Here is a 17,719-nt window from a genome sequence, read left to right as displayed (position 1 = left end):
CTTTATTAATCTGGGGTCGCCACAGCAGAATGAACCGCCAACTTATCCACCATATGTTTTACGCAGTGGATGCCCATCCAGCTGCAACCCATCACTGGGAAACATCCACACACACTCATTCACACACATAAACAACGGACAATTTTAGCTTACCCAGTTCACCTGTCTTTTGACTTGTGGGGGAAACCGGAGCACCCGGAGGAAACCCACACGAACACGGGGAGAACATGCAAACTCCACACAGCCAACTGACCCAGCCGAGGCTCAAACCAGTGACCTTCTTGCTCTGAGGCAACAGCGCTACCGACTGCACCACCGCGTTGCCCATAATGTAACAATATTTTATATAATACCCAAAATATTTTTTTATTTTACTTACATTTTATATTAGCTTATAGTATTATTATTTATCATTATTATATCATTTTATATATTATTATTATTATCATTATTATTATTATTTATCATTATTATTATATAACATTATCTATTATTATATATTTTAATATAAACATTTACAAAAAGTCAAACTTCATTTGTGAGAGATTTAGTATTTATAAATCTAAAAATGGCAAATAATATAAAGTAAATATTTTATAATGCCAAATTGTATTTATTTTTTTATTTTATTAAAATGTAAAATGATCTCATTTTTTATTATTAATATTATTATTTATTTTTTAATAATATTTCACTTTACTTTTCACTGCTTTAGAGTAGAACAAACCTACAAAATGACATAATATTTGACGAGTGTTTTACATAATGTTTACTTTTTAAAAATATATTTTTAATTAAATATCTATTTAAGGAGTAAATAAAGTGCAGTAAAGATCTGCGGTGTGATTGGGTTTCTAATTCAGCAGGTTGATGATGAGCAGAGGCCAGTGGAGGAAAGGTCATCACAGCCAGTGATGTGGCAGAGTCTCCTGTCAGAGTCTCATTTCCTGTCTAAACAAAACAAACACTGGGAATTTCCCATACCGTAAAAAGAATATATATGTATATGTGTATGTATATATGTGTATGTATATATGTGTATGTATATATATATATATATATATATATATATATATATATATATATATATATATATATATATATATATATATATATATATATATATATACATACACACATAGATAATAAAAGAAAAATACAGTTAAAGTAAAAATTATTTGCCCTCCTGTGAATTTTCTTTTCTTTTTCAGATATTTCCCAAATAATGTTTAGCAGAACAAGGAATTTTTCACAGTATTTCTAGTAATATTGTTTCTTCTGGAGAAAATCTTATTTGTTTTATTTCGGCTAGAATAAAAGTAGATATTATTTTTTTTAAAAACATTTTAAGGTATTACAATTTTTAGCCCCTTAAGCTATTTTTTGACTGTCTACAGAACAAACCATCATTATATAATGATTTGACTAACTACCCTAACTTGCGTAATTAACCTAGTTAAGCCTTTAAATTGCACTTTAAGCTGATGTATGTACGTGTGTGATAAATATACATATTTTTCAAACTGTGAGATGCAATAACATATATAATTTAAAGCAAAAATATATTTGATTTCAACTCTTTTATACCAAAATATACTTTAAAATGTATTTCGGGGTAAATATATATTCATTTTCATTCAGCTTAGTCCCTTTATTCATCAGGGGTCGCCACAGCGGAATGAAGCGCCAACTTATCCAGCATATGTTTTACACAGCAGATGCCCTTCCAGCTGCAACCCAGCACTGGGAAACACCCGTACACTGACATATACTACAGCCAATTTAGTTTATTCAATTCACCTGTACCACATGTCTTTGGACTCTGGGGGAAACCGGAGCACCCGGAGGAAGCCCACGCCAACACGGGGAGAACATGCAAACTCCACACATAAATGCCAACTGACCCAGCCGGGACTCGAACCAGCGACCTTCTTGCTGTGAGGCAACAGTGCTAACCACTTAGCCACCATGTCACCCTAGGTAAATATATATAATCAATTTTATTTTAATAATACAATGTACCACAGTGTTGCTAATTTTATTTGACTATTAGCCTACACAATTGTGATTTTCTTTTGTTCTTCAACACCATGGTATTATTCTTTGAACTAGCCTAAGTCAACACTATGTACAGTATGTGGTTTATGAACACCATAGTACCACGACAGTATATTACTTCAGATGTTCCTCACGTCTTGTTTACATTTCATATCATATCATATCTGAATAAATCAGCATTTGTTGTTAAACACGGCACTGTAAAGTGTTTTACCTCTCCTCATCACGCCATAAAACTGATCGGTGAACTTTGAAGCTCTAGATTTAGTATTAACTATGTCGACTGTGTCATCGCGTCCTCAATAATAATAAAAATAATTATAATACACGCTCCTCACGTACGGTGCGTTTATGAAGTCACGTGATCATAACACTGATTTCTTCGGATTGTTGTTTTTTTTTTTTTTTTTTTTTGGCTGACAGAGATTTTAATTTCGCCAGCAGCCCTAAAACTGATCACTCGACGTTCACATGAAGCAAAAGGGACAAAAGTTGCGTCTGCTTTCCAGCCTCATTAATATTCATGAGGTATGGGCGGAGTCAGAAAATCTTCGCCTTTAAATAAGCAGAGAGTCTGAACGTTCGATACCCACAGAAACTCTGAGGATATCCGACAAACAAGGAATTATCATCCGAGCGGGTTCTTTAACCTTCAACAAGTGAGTATATATATTTTTTATATGTATATAAATGTGTCTATTAAACGTTTATGCTATTATGCTGTCTGACATTGTGCTTGACTTTCTTTATTCAAAGGTAAAATGATAGACTATAGGCTATTAGAAAGGGATTGATATTAAATTCTAACGTCTTTATTGTTATAAATAGGCCTCTTTTACTGTGACAGTTTATTATTTTTATTTTATTATTTTAGCCAGTATTTAATTCAAGGCTGAAAAAGGTTTCCCTGACGGATATATATTAATATTTATATCTTATCTTATGCATGGAGAGCCTTTTCTGTGTTTATGTTGAATTAATTTTCCACATAAACATATTTGCATGTGTTTAAAAAGAAAATTAATGATCAGATCTTCTCTATGTACTCAAATACAATATATAATATATAAATATAAATATATAATAACAAAGCGTAATACCGAAAACAGTTATTATACAAATAGATTATTATTATGATTCATAATATTTTTATGAATCATTTAATTATTTTAATTATCAAATTCTTTTTGTTATTAGTCTGATTATGTTGATTATTTCTGCTCATGTAAAGTAATAAGTGTTTAGTATTAATAATAATAATAAAAAAAAGTTTTAAGTATGTTACGTTATAAGTTATATATCCAAGTTTAAGTAATAAGTCATGAAATTCAGTTTTTCAAGTCAGGTTTTTGATCAAAAGCATTTGCTAAATGAATAAATGTAAAATCTAAAACATTGTTCATTATATAAATAAACATATAAATAAAGATAAATAAAATAAAATAATTCCGTTTCACTCAGAAACATGAAAATAAAGTTTTCTGAAAAGCACATAATTTTTGACTTCCTTTTATTTTTTTGCATCATACCAGAATAAATACGTGTACCTAATTTAGCTTTATCTATATCCTAATCTTTCCTTGCTTTCTCCCTCAGACGAAACTCCAGAATGGACACCATGCATGAGCTCATCCCTTTCGCCAAGGAAATGCTGAGCGCAGGTCCCTCAAAAGGCTCTCTGAAGGTCTACTTGGTGGGCGGCACGTTTGCGGTCCTGGGAATGGTGAGCGGAGTGGTCCAGGTGGCATCTTCCCTCTTCCCAGACCACGAGGAACCAGACTTTGACATGCTGAAGGTGCAGGAGGTCCTGCCGGTGAAGCAGCCGGTCCAGGAACCGCAGACCAGCATCCCTGAAGACGAAGAAATGGATGCTGTGATGGAAGCAAAAGCCAAGGAGCTTCCCTCAAACAGACAGCGGAGGATGAGCTTCAGAGCTCACGCTTCATAAAGCTGCTGTTCATGCATTTCTGAAGAAAGTTGAGCGCGAATGAAGGTCTGCTTGTGCACTGACTGGTGAAGCACGTCACTGAGGAACAGCTGATGAACTGAGATAAATGACTTGATCGATTAGGACTGTTACGTATGTCTGTTCTGATGGTGTAATGATGTATTTTTTGTATGATAATAAAACAGATGATGTATTATTTATAAAGGATGTATAGAGTCGTGTGTAGAGTGTGCTATCTTTCACTGCTGTGAAATAAAGTCATATTTGCTTGATCTGTGCGGTCTGGGGTGGTCGTTTACAATTTTTCTCAGTGGCTTTGGTGCATTTCTCACAACACAATTTACATTTGCACAACAGTTAATGCATTTCTCAAAACAATTAGTCATTTGTGCACATCATAGTAGCAGTTTCTCATTCCTTCCAACAAATTGTGAATGCTTTTGGACTATATCAACTGCTTTCATACATCTCTCTGCTGTTTTATAACATTATCATTTGCTCATGTCAAAATTAACCAAACTTGTGACTGCTGAATAGTCATTCCATATAAAACTAATAGTCCTCATTTCATTACCTGAGTCACTACATACAAAAATCTTGAACTGGTTGTCAAAATCTGTCAAGCAAATTTTGTTTAAAAAATCTTTATTGTTTTCCTGAAAATGTCTTCTAAATTGAACAATTTCATGACTGATTTACAGACCTGTGTATGTTGTAGGTTCAGTTCCAATATGTGCTGTAATATTTTTTACAGTTGTGCACAGCTCTACACAAAGATAGTTTATGTTTGTTGTAAAGGGTGTATTTACAGTTTTTCTAAGTCACTTTGGTGCATTTCTCACAACAATATTTACATTTGCACATATGCAATATATACATATGCATTTCTCAAAACAATTAGTACAAACTGCAAAACCTAGTTGATAACCTGCAAAAGTGTGTCACTTGCTCAAAATGAATAGCTCATTCCTCAAAAGTATTGAGTATTGATGTCAATGAAAGTGTCAGTGCCATCAAGATGAAAAGTCCTGACATCATTGTTTATGAACATGATAGTCAAATGGCTTTGTCCTGTTTTCAATATGTCAGTTAACTGTATACATCTTTTCCAATGCAAAAAGGTCAGATTTTGGTGACACGTTTTGAAACTGCTCAAGACAGCACTATATACTGTTTGCACAGCCATTTGAAAACTACAGTAAAGTTAGACATCACTGCATTTAGTGAGGTATCTAAGTATAAGACACTGATTATATGTGTTTCACATTTTTTACGGCATATGCTCTTTACAATTCTAATTTATTCACAGCATTGTGCAAAAGAATACAGTTTTTCTCAGTCACTTTGGTAACTAACTAACATTTTCTAAAAGAAAACCACTAATTTCAAACGTTCTCAACCTGACTGCGCGCGGCCGTGACTTTTATTTTGAACTCAACGCCGGAAGAGGAACTGTGGGCCGGGTTCTTTAGGGAAGTAAACAAACCCTGTCGAGTTTCTCAGACTGAATGAGACTCACCAGAGTGTGTGCTCAGATTGGCGTAACATACATTGTTCGTGTTTCTTACCGTCAGCAGAGAATGTGAGCTGACAGATTTGACAAACAGTTTATGACGAGGTTTCTGACACATCACGCAGCTGTTTTCTTATCACCGTCTGTCGGATGTTTACGGTAAGGTACGTTACTTTCAACCACGCACTTTTTATTACTGTATTTAAAAAGTGACCGACTGAAAGCAAACAGCGAGTTCACATTTGAAAACCTGATTCTATCTATCTATCTATCTATCTATCTATCTATCTATCTATCTATCTATCTATCTATCTATCTATCTATCTATCTATCTATCAAATTGGCTGAAAGGTGGGTGAAATATTGCTCGTTTGACATTAAGTTTAACTTGTGTTTCTGTAAAAACAAATATTGTAAATCATGAACCAGTTCATTTATTTACTTCTAAAGCACAAATAAACATTAATAGTTGGCCACTATATGATATACATGTATGGTAGAAACAGAAATGTATGTAAAATTAACATTATTATAAACAAATATTTATTGTCAGACCATGCTTATGATATATGCAGGTTTGTGAATGATCACAACCAAATTCTTCAGTGAATTTATAAAGTAATTAAGTTATTACTATAGTTGTCTGTTTACTGTGATTATCATTAGCAATAAAAAAGAATTGAAGACAAAAGCTATTCAAGTTACTTGGCTGATGGTATATTCACTGATCTTGCACTATGATCACAGATTTAACTGTATTAATTTTTAACCGTAATAATTGTAGGTTTATTATTTTGTTTGTTTTATTTGATTACTTTACAGAAATAGTAAGTAATACTATTATACAAATTTTTACCTTTTTTAATTTTATTTATTTATTTTTTTTTTCTGACTTGCTGCTTTTGTAATTAATTTTGTCAACTTTTTTGCCATACAGTAAACACTTATTTTAGTATAAAATGCTTGAATTGTCTGCACCCGTGAATTTTTGTCTTTGCTTCTATTTTATTTGTTTTTTCAAACATAAGTGCCCTTAAGATTTAATTTTTTTTGCCGTAGAGCTCTTGAGTTGCATGTGTATCAGTATATTAGGTCTGTGAAGCAACATCTCTTGAATACACACTACTAACGCCTAATTGACCGTTGGGTATTAATTGTGTAATTTTAACGATACTATAGAGTGTTTGTTATCAAAAGAAAACTCAGAGCTACAATCGAGGATATGCTTAGACTGAACACCCTCTTCGGTGGACTTTGTAACATTACATAATCAGCATTGCACACTTAAGGAAGCTGAAGGTGTAATAATCATAACAGAACCAATTTAAAGGCACAGTTCATGAAAAAAAGGAAAATTCTGTCATCATTAAGTCACCCTTCAGTTGTTCCAAACCTGTTTGACTTTCTTCTGTTGAACACAAAAGTAGATATTTTGAAGAATGCTGGAAACCTGTAACCATTGGAAAAGTGAATACTATGGAAGTCAATGGTTACAGGTGTCCAGCTTACTTCAAAATAGCCCCTTCACTTGTTCCAAACCTGTTTGACATATCTTCTTTTGAGCTTACAGATAAATTTTGAAGAAAGCTGGAAATCTGTAGCCATTGACTTCCATAGAATTTGCTTTTTCTTCAATGGAAGTCCAAACCTGTTTGACTTACTTTATTCCGTTGAACTCAAAAGTAGATATTTTGAAGAATGCTGGAAGTCTGTAGCCATTGACTTCATTAGTAGTAAAAAAAAAAAAAACCTCAATGGTTATAGGTTTCCAGGTTTCTTCAAAATATCTCCTTCACGTGTTCAAAACCTGTTTGACTTTCTTTTTTCTGTTTAACGTAAAAGAAGATATTTTGAAAAAATGCTGTAAACCTTTAACCATTGATTTCCATAGTAGTAAAAATACTATGGAAGTCAATGGTTACAGGTTTCCTGCTTCCTTCAAAATATCTCCTTCACTTGTTCCAAACCTGTTTGACTCTTTTTTTTTTTTTATTTTATTTTTTTTATTTTTTTTTTTTTAGTAAGCTCAAAAGAAGATATTTTGAAGAATCTTGGAAACCTGTAACCATTGACTTTCATAGTATTTGCAAACCTGTTTGACTTTTTTCCGTAAGCTCAAAAGAAGATATTTTAAAGAATCCTGGAAACCTGTAACCATTGACTGTCATAGTATTTGCAAACCTGTTTGACTTTCTTCTGTTGAACTCAAAAAAAGATATTTTAAGGAATGTTGGAAACCTGTAACCATTGACTTCCATAGTACGAAAATTACCATGGAAGTCGATGGATGGTTACTGGTTTCCAGCTTTCTTCAAAATATCTTCTTCGTTTGATCCAAACCTTTTTGACTTTCTTCTGTTGAACACAAAGAAGATATTTTATAGAATGCTGTAAACCTGTAACTACTGACTTTCTATATAGAAGGAAAAGCATATTATATAGAAGTCAATGGTTACAGGTTTTCAGCTTTTTTCAAAAAAATCTTCTTGTGTGTTCAACAGTTTTATGAGTTTCTTTCTTTTGTTAGAGAATGTTAGAAACCTGTAAACATTGACTTTCATAGTATTTGTTTTTCCTACCATAAAAGTCAATGGTTACAGGTTTCCAGCTTTCTTCAAAATATTTCTTTCACTTGTTCCAAATCTGTTTGACTTCTGTTGAACTCAAAAAACGATATTTTTTGAAGAATGCTGGAAGTCTGTAGCCATTGACTTCATTAGTAGGAAAAGCAAATACTATGGAAGTCAACGGTTACAGGTTTCCAGCTTACTTTAAAATATCTCCTTCGCTTGTTCCCAACCGTTTTGACTTTTTCATCTGTTGAACACAAAAGGAGATATTTTGAAGCATGCTGGAAACATGGAACCAACCATTGACTTCTGTAGTAGGAAAAACAAATACTATAGAAGTCAATGGTAACAGGTTTCTAGTTTTCTTCAAAATATCTACTTTTTGTGTTCAACAGAAGAATGAAAGTAAAACAGGTTTGGAACAAGTGAAGGTTGAAACTCGTAAAGATTTAGAACCCCTTGAAGGTGATTTAAAATAATAAGGTATATTTTTGGGTGAACTATCCCTTTAATCAGTTTCTCGTCATAACTAACTTGTGATGTTGTGTTTTTTAGGTTAGAGTTTCGCGTCTGTGAAAGATAATCGTATGAACGGTCACACTGCATCACCACCGAGTGTAAAACAGCAGCATGTCCAGGAAGCAGTCTGGGAAACCCATCAAGGGGAACAGGAAGTATGAACTAGAGAGGAAGAGGGATGAGAGAGCGGCCCGTCGAGCTCTGGCCAAAGACAAGAAGAACAGACCTCCAGGAGACGATGGAGAGGAGTTCGTAAGCTTCTCCAATCAGCTGCAGGCTCTGGGGCTCAAGCTGCGGGAAGTGCCTGGAGACGGGTATGGGCTTTAGATAATAATCTATTTATAAAGCATTTGTGTCAAAAGCAATATGTGTCAAAATAAGATTTGTCACCGAAAATCTTCTACAGGCATGAACTACTTTCCTTGAACAAAAATTCATTTCAGTAATAATTTGTGTATAAACTAGTGCTGTCAATCGATTAAAAAAAATTAACTAATTAATCACACTTTTACAATTAAAAGACTGAAACTTGTCATTTTGGCTATTCAAATGTAAAATTAATGTAAACTCAAGACAAAGAAACTATTTAAATTCAAAATATGATTGTTTATCAGAATTTTTGCTTAACTTGTAACACAGATTTCTTCATGTAAACGACATGCATGAAGAAATAAACCATCAAGATCCTCAAACTGTTGGCTTGACAGTCATATTTATTACAGAAATAAAAACACAGGCATGTAAATGCCATTTGAATTTCAAAACAATCAATGCCAATAAAAAACAAAAAGGATTTCCATCTTGGATTCTAAGTGGACTGCAAAAAAATCCAAAATTCAGGCATTGCAAATATGGAAATTGGAAAATTATAATAATTAAGTATTGAATACAAACAATTGTACTCATTGAAATGTTGTATTGCTGATAGTTGAGAACGTTAATTATAAAGTAGAAACAATTTTGCTTAGTCCTCTTTTATGTTCAGCCAGTTGCTAAGACAGTCCAGTCTGTTGACATTATGATACATTGACTGGTGAAAATCCGATCTAACTGCTTACCTTGCAGACGCAAGGACACAGATCCGAATCATATCGGATAAATGTCCACATATGAACAAGGCCTGAATCTGATTTGAGTAAATCGGAATCCATATGATTTTTCTTCCTGCTTATACGTACATGGGCTATATCCGATCTGTGCCACATGGGAGAAAAAAATCAGAATTGAGTCACTTGAACCATGCAGTGTAAATGCAAAAGTGAAAAACCAAACATGCATTCAAAAGTAACAGTACGTCAAATACACAAATGTTTAAAAATTTATATTCATTCATTCATTTTCCTTTCAGCTTAGTCCCTTTATTAATCTGGGGTCGCCACAGCAGAATGAACCGCCAACTTATCCAGCATATGTTTTACGCAGCGGATGCCCTTTCAGCTGCAACCTATCACTGGAAAACATCCATACACACTCATTCACACAAACACATACACTACGGCAATTTAGCCTACCCAATTCACCTGTAGCGCTTGTCTTAGGACGTGTGGGGGAAACCGGAGCACCCGGAAGCAACCCACATAAACACAGGGAGAACATGCAAACTCCACACAGAAATGCCAACTGACCCAGTCGAGGCTCGAACCAGCGACCTTCTTGCTGTGAGGCAATTGTGCTACCCACTGCGCCACCGTGTTGCCTAAAAATGAATATATTAAAGTTATTGCTTAATTACAATTTACTAAGCAGTTTTATTTTTTGCTGGTTCCATGTCATGTGCAGTAGCCGATCTTAGAAAAAAAAGGTTCTATGAGGACATATTTATCTTTTATAAATAAGGGACTAAAGCCGAAGAAAATTGAATAAATACAATTATCAAAACAAAGCAAAGTAATGTATATAAATACAAACCAATTTGAACTCCTACATGTCCAGAAAGTTAGGCTGATAGTTTACCGCTTTGTCCTTTTCTCCCTCAGGAACTGTTTGTTTCGGGCTCTTGGAGATCAGCTGGAGGGTCATTCACGGGGTCATCTGCATCTGCGGCAGGAGACCGTACACTACATGAGGACTCACAGGAACGACTTCGAGCCTTTCGTTGAAGATGATGTGCCTTTCGAGAAGCATTGTAAGAGAAAGCTCTGAAGGGCCATAAATACACTTCTGGTGAAAATCAGCTGGACTAAAAGATGATGATGTTGATGTATTTTTATTTAATGTCAGCAACAAAGGCTATTTTCATGTCCAAAACTTTTCATTAATAAATATGCAATTAAAAACGACAAACAAATGAATACGTAAATTATATAGAATTTTTAAAGTTAATACATGAAAAAAATGATTCTTGTATGTCCTGAATTGGACTAAAATATACTGCAAACTGAAATGTAATTATTTTATTTTATTCCACCCTATTTTTTTCCCTTGCAAATGATTGATATTCACTGCACTTGTGTGTTTAATTCCCATTAAACATGCTTAAAAAATTAGTAAAACTTAAACTAAAATGTAGCACTGTGCAAAGATTAATCACATCCAAAATAAAAGTTTGTTTTAAAATAAGATATGTGTCTAATATATATATTTATTATGTATATGTGACACACACATAAAAAGAAACAAAACTATTTTGTTACATATGTATATAAATTTATATATAATTTGTGTCATATACATATGTATTTTAAATCTAAATATAAATAAACTTTTTTTTTTTTTTTTTTTTTTTTTTTATATAACTTTCTTTATTGTTTTTTGATTTTATAACACAACAACTTACATCTTTGGACTAACAAACACAAACATTCACACCACAATTGACAATGAAGCGTGTAATATACAAACAATCTGTATATAAATATGGTAATAATAGATTAATACAAAAAATAGTAATAATAAAAAATAAATAAATAATAAAAAAAAAAGATTTTGAAATGAAATTTAAATTACAAAAAGAAAACAAAAATACAACATTAAATAATAATTAAGAGTAAAGAAAATTTAAAATAAAATAATAATACTCTTCTGTTTTTAAACTAAATTGGTCTAATCCTCTTCAATTTGACTATTTCCTGTCGAATTTATGTCTTTAAAGTAAGCCATGAAAGGTTGCCAGATTTTATAGAATTTGTCTTCTTTCTTTTTTAGGGAGAATCTGATTTTCTCTAGTTCCATATGTTTCATTACATCCCTCATTAGATGTGTATATGTAGGAGCGGCTTTCTGTTTCCAGTGTAATAATATTAATCTTCGTGCTAAATATAAATAAACTTTTGCTCAAATATATGCATGTATGTTTGTATTTTATATACAGAAAGATTGCCATACCATGTAAGGCAAGGCAAGGCAAGTTTATTTATATAGCACATTTCATACACAGTGGCAATTCAAAGTGCTTTACACAAACAGGAATAAAAGAAACAATTATAAGAGAAATAAAAACAAATAATAAAAATGGTTAAAATAAAATAAATAAAAATAAAAGCAGATAAAATGTGTTAAAAAAGAATAAAAAAGAAGAGAAAAACATAATAGTGCGATCTGTCGGACATAGCACAGTGCTCATTCAGTAAAGGCACAGCTAAACAGATGTGTTTTCAGTCTTGATTTGAATGTGCCTAATGTTGGAGCACATCTGATCATTTCTGGAAGCTGATTCCAGCAGCGAGGGGCGTAGTAGCTGAAAGCAGATTCACCCTGCTTTGACTGAACTCTTGGGATTTCTAATTTATTTGGTCCTAAAGATCTGAGTGATCTGTTAGATAGATAGATATGTAGATAGACCATACCTGATAACACTTTCAAATACAGCTTGATAAAATAAGTACGTTTTTCTTATCAACACCATAAAACCATAACCTTTGTAGAAAATACAGTCTTTGGTGAAGCTTTTTTACAGATCCAGTTTACGTGAGTGTCCCATGTTAGGGACCTGTCTATGTAAACTCCCAAGTGTGTAGAACACGTGATTACATAAAGTATAATATATTAACATATCTTTGCGCTTAGCCAAAGCACGTCACCTGAGAACAAGTAATAGATTCAAAAGACCAAAGAGTTGTTGGATAGAGACAAGATGAATTTCTTATCACATTTAACAATTATAGGGAGTTGAAATCCAGCGGAAGATCCTTGGTGAACTGTCCGACCTGCACTGCTCTCATCTGGAGGTTTTCGCAGAGCACCTGCTGAATGCCTGGAGCTCAGACATGCGCATACGCAGCAGCGCATGCCAGAGTGTGTGTGTGGTCACGTGATGTGCATTTTCAGCGGTATAGTGTGGATGGAGAGCTGTTCAGAAACGCTAGTTGAAACACCAGTATGGATCGTTTTCATTCTAAAACGCAGTTTTAAAACTAAAACATATTCGTGTAAACGTGGCCTAATTTAACATATTGTAAAAAGGGGCATAATAGGTTCCCTTTAAATGATTATCTCGTCATTTACAGAAGATTGTGTTTTTGATTTCTCAGTGACGAACCTCTCACAGCAGGGCACGTTTGCCGGAAATGACGCCATCGTGGCATTCGCTCGCAGCCAGCAGCTGAAAGTGGTTATTCATCAGCTGAACGCTCCTTTGTGGGAGGTGATGGAGCATTTGTTCATTTCTTATGCATGCGAGTCTGAAGTGCTTTTTTTTTATTCATGGCTTATTTTTGTTGTTGCTATTTTAGATTAACGGTACAGAGAAGCCATCATGTCGAGAGCTACACATCGCATATCGATATGGAGACCATTATGACAGCGTACGCAAAACTGGCGACAATTCAGAGAATCCAGCACATCTACGCATTGAGGTACAAGATACATCTGAAAAATCACACTGATTTTCTGGAATCCTCTATAGGAGTTTTTGGAGAATGTGTATTGAAAGACAATTTTTTTTTAATTTTACCTTTCACAAAAGATTTGAATTGCTAACTAATGGAAGATTGGATTGTGCACTACCTGACAAAAGTCTTGTTGTCGATCCCAGTTGTAAGAGTAACAAATAATAACTTGACGTCTAGTTGATCATTTAGAAAAGTAGCAGAAGGAAGATTTTTCTAATGAATCATCTGTTGAACTGCATCCCAATCATCACAAATACTGCAGAAGACCTATTTCAACCCGCATGAACCCGCATGAAGATTGGTGAAGGTAAAATCATGGTTTGGGGTTACATTCAGAATTGGGGGCGTGTGAGAGATCTGCAGGGTGGATGACAACATCAACAGCCTATCAAGACATTTGTGCTGGCCATTACATTACAAGCCACAGAAGAGGGCAAATTCTTTAGCAGGATAGCGCTCCTTCTCATACTTCAGCCTCCACATCAAAGTTCCAAAGCAAAAAGAAAGCAAAGAAGGATTGGCCAGCCCAGTCACCAGGCATGAACATTATTGAGGTTGTCTGGGGTAAGATGGAGGAGGCATTTCCACTGCAGCATGACTTTATATTCTATACTGTAAAATATTTCTGTTAAGTGACAAGACTTTCATCTAAGTAAAGTCAGACCTTACTGTCCTAATTAAATCATTAAAAATCAAGGCATGATCATATTTTATTTTGGTAAATAAGCATAATCTAGAGGCCTTTGCCTTTCATATAAGCCACATCTGATACCAAATGATCAATTAGAAGTCAAATTATTATTTGTTGTTTCTAAAACTTGGATAAGCAACAAGACTTGTGTCAGGTAGGGTAAAATAGCTGGCTCTATCATTGTATATGTGAGCATGAGACACCTATACCACTATTTTGTCATAGTAAATCTTTAAATAAGTGTTAAAAATAAATGAATAACTACAAAAAAACACAGATTGTAATGATAAATGTTCTTTAAAATTGTTTTTCTTTTACCTGTATTCAATTAAAGGCACATTTTGAAGATTTTTTAAAATTAAATTAAATATATGCCTTTGTTTGTAGTGAATACACGCCCTCCAGTGGTGGAAATTATATACTATGTCTAAGTCAGCAAGACACTGTATGTGAAAAGGTTTATATTTCACTGTTTTACTCCAGTTGATTGATTTAAAATACAAATTTTGCTTTTTTTTTTTTTTGCAATGTTACAGTTTTTTAAAAATAAAAATGTTATCTTATGAAATATGCATTTGCGTACAATACCAGCACAAAAATGTAAACACTGGAAGAAGTGAGGTTCAAAATTCCATTGTAAAAAGTCTGCAAATTAAGTACTTTGGCATATGTAAGAGCTGCTGAAGATATTTATTGCTCAGTGCAAGAGAAAGAAAAACACATTTTGAGAATACAGCCTATGTATTGCAATTGAAACCTAGAGACACCTTTAATCTCTTTAAGATCTTTAATCTACTCATTTGTACCAAGTTCACTTAGGCTGTAGATAATTCCAACATTATAATGTCCTGAAGTTGTACCAACCACTTGTACGTGTATAAATTATGTGGAGGCAGCCAATGTTGGGGCTAGTAGTTTTTTTGCAGAAGTTAAGCCAGCCAGCCGAACAGCTTTTTGTAATAGAATGGAAGGATTCACTGTTACAGGATACTACAGATAACACAGACCTCATTCCAAAACCTTTGTATTTTTCCACATTCCCACATCATATGGAGAAAAGATCCAAATTCCTGGTCAGGCCATTTATCACAGAAAGGACTAAAGGAGGCATTGATGTTTTTTGAGTGGGGTCAAGTAGGTTGACCAAAGTTATAGTGAATGAGTTGGTGATTGGGATTTTTAGATGAAGTAAAATAGTTTGCATTTAAGGTTTCTCCTGTTTTCAACAGAGTCTGAATAATTCCAGGCGATTTGGCGAGGATCAGAAGGAACGGTCGAGAGGCGCTTCTCCGTCACGCTCTCTGTCTGAAGATGAAGAGCTGATCTTGAGTGTTCTCTGCGCTGACAGTTAGTCTGATTTTAATGTCATTCATTCATTTTCCTTTGACTTAGTCTCTTTATTCATCAGGGGTCGCCACAGCGGAATGAACCGCCAACTTATCCTGCATATGTTTTATGCAGCGGATACCCTTTCAGCTGCAACCCATCACTGGGAAACACCAATACCCAAACAGTCACACTCATACACTACGGGCAATTTAGTTTATTCAGTTCACCTATACTGCATGTCTTTGGACTGTGAGGGAAACCGGAGCACCCGGGGGAAACCCATGTCAAAAACAAAACATGCAAACTCCCAACTCCCAAAGCCATGTCGCCCTGCCTTTATTATCTCTCTTTTATAAATGTTTAAACTCTCTCAACTTGCTCTAACCAGTTGTTTTGTGTGTGCGCAGGTCTGTCAGACAGTTTATGTCAATCAAGTGCCACATCAGAAACGGCCCACAGTGATTGGCTGGAGCCTGAACTCAACAACCAATCATCAGAGGGAGATTCGGCTGCTGGAACACATGCTTTGTGTCAAGGCCTGCAGGCTGAATGTAGTGAAAACATGCCGTCAGCAGAGGGCGCCATCTCACATAAAACAAAGGTAACTTATTTTCAATGATGAAATGTTTTATGTTTGATTTCAGAGTTATAGTATTTGTTATGCATTGTTATTTATATATTATTTTATGGTTTATAATTTATTTTGAACTGCATTTGTAGTTGTTTTGTTTTGTTTTATTAGAATTAGTTGTTTTTAAGCAAAAAAAAAAAACTTGGAAAAACTCAAATAAAATAAGAAATAGTTAATTGGCAGCTTTTTTGTATTTGTTTTATATAAAGTTTTATTTTAAAATAGTGATTTTTTTTTTTGGTGATTGTAATGTATAGAAGAATCCTGTACGTTTTTTTTCTTACTTTCTCTCAGATTTCACTCTCCAGAGCATCTGACGTCATGTACCTCTCTCAGGACATGCGTTAGGGCTTCCCCTACAGTAATACACCTAAAACATGGGTTGTGGTTTAACTTGTCAATGGCAGGGCATCATAATACCAGCCATACATGTAAAGCAAAAATAATATCCTTCAATTCAGTCATGTCCAGCGACCGTCATCCATGAACCAATCTCCATCATGGTAAACTGCTTGCTGTTCCGTCTGTTCCATAGATCTGTTTGTTAGATGTTTGCTCCCACTTTTTTTGCAGTCTGAAGTGCGCCAAATGCACAAACGTCCAATTCGCACCACAGGATGTCTAATCAAATCTTTTCATTGACTTCGTGTAAATTACTCGCACTTCATTTGCATCTGCTTACTGTAAAGGCTGCAAAACAATCCCGCGGCTCTCATGTAATGTAATGATTGTGAGGGCGCAGGTGAGACTTGATTTTTCGAGAGACACTCAAATACATCACATGCGCTGCGTATGCAATGTCTATAAGTCATTAAAACAATCAATTGCAAACTGAAATAAATATAATGTGAGTATATGGTTTGGAATCTGATGTTTTTGAGATTATTTAAATTTTTTGTGATTTATTTTGCATTTTAAATCAAGTATTTTGCAGGTTTACAAAAATTAGCGGTACAACTTTAGCAATCTGTTTAAATCAGCAAATGCTTTCAAGTAACAGAACCTTTTTTGATGTGTTTGTTTGATTTTGTTCAAGTATAATAACACTAAATGAGAATGAAAGAATGAAGACTGAAACTAAAAGTTACTGTTTATTGTGTTTTCTAGCTCTCTACTAAACAAAGGAAAGAGCAGCAGCGGCTGGAGAAGAAGAAGCGTCAGGAGGAGAGACACAGACAGAAGGTTTTACAGGGCAGAGGGTCAGAACCAAAACACGATCAGAATCAAAACACAGCCGACACGGTCACTATTGTGCCAGCGCTCAACACACTGAGCATCTGAACACACACTTAAACAAACCCGCAGACTCTCTCCTCTAACTCTACAGGAGCCGTAGCGTGTTTTTCTTTAGCATGGACATGATGCCAGGATCAAGTCGCACATTAATCCTGCTTCATTTCAGTCTAACCGTCTGCACTCTGCCAAAGATCTCTGGGAAAGGGAACTAAAATATTCGAGAAAGGTTTAATTAATGATGGACCGCCCCCACCCCGGGGCTTCGTTTTATTTGTTTATGAAGCGTTCAGTACTCTCCTCTCCTAAGGAAATAATCATGCTTTCACTTTTCACGTTCAGACGGCTGGGTATATTCGTGTTCGTTGAAAGTCTCGAAATAAACCTTTCAAATGGGA

General features: G+C 34.4%; 2 protein-coding genes across 4 annotated transcripts; both read left to right on the top strand.

The window, feature by feature from the left end:
- The first annotated feature begins 2,581 nt into the window (after window positions 1–2,581).
- Window positions 2,582–4,278, top strand: g0s2 (G0/G1 switch 2). The gene is given in 3 exon segments (XM_056449399.1): window positions 2,582–2,626; window positions 2,629–2,717; window positions 3,655–4,278. Coding segments are annotated over 3 exon segments (486 nt in total). The 3' UTR covers window positions 4,007–4,278.
- A 1,196-nt stretch (window positions 4,279–5,474) lies between these two features.
- On the top strand, window positions 5,475–17,719 carry otud3 (OTU deubiquitinase 3). 3 transcript variants are annotated; one of them, XM_056449964.1, is made up of 8 exons: window positions 5,475–5,588; window positions 8,645–8,922; window positions 10,585–10,733; window positions 13,078–13,190; window positions 13,279–13,401; window positions 15,358–15,475; window positions 15,865–16,058; window positions 17,196–17,719. In XM_056449964.1, exons 2-8 carry the CDS (start codon window positions 8,720–8,722, stop codon window positions 17,367–17,369), a joined length of 1,074 nt encoding a protein of 357 aa, XP_056305939.1. In that variant the 5' UTR covers window positions 5,475–5,588; window positions 8,645–8,719; the 3' UTR covers window positions 17,370–17,719. The 3 variants fall into 3 exon arrangements, with proteins under 3 accessions (XP_056305939.1, XP_056305940.1, XP_056305938.1); XM_056449965.1 differs by lacking the exon at window positions 5,475–5,588 and adding an exon at window positions 5,599–5,678; XM_056449963.1 differs by lacking the exon at window positions 5,475–5,588 and adding an exon at window positions 5,599–5,683.

The sequence above is a fragment of the Danio aesculapii genome, chromosome 23 (assembly GCF_903798145.1).
Source record: "Danio aesculapii chromosome 23, fDanAes4.1, whole genome shotgun sequence".
Classification (NCBI taxonomy): domain Eukaryota; kingdom Metazoa; phylum Chordata; class Actinopteri; order Cypriniformes; family Danionidae; genus Danio; species Danio aesculapii.
The sequence above is the reverse complement of the archived record's forward strand: the minus strand, read 5'-3'. Positions and strand labels throughout refer to the sequence as shown.

What these genes read in the sequence shown, in the direction of transcription:
- otud3 (XM_056449964.1), top strand. Translation starts at nt 8,720, where the DNA reads ATGTCCAGGAAGCAGTCTGGGAAACCCATCAAGGGGAACAGGAAGTAT. An exon ending in TGAACGCTCCTTTGTGGGAG is followed by an intron (nt 13,191 to 13,278) that starts GTGATGGAGCAT and finishes TTGCTATTTTAG; the next exon opens with ATTAACGGTACAGAGAAGCC. An exon ending in CCATCTCACATAAAACAAAG is followed by an intron (nt 16,059 to 17,195) that starts GTAACTTATTTT and finishes TGTGTTTTCTAG; the next exon opens with CTCTCTACTAAACAAAGGAA.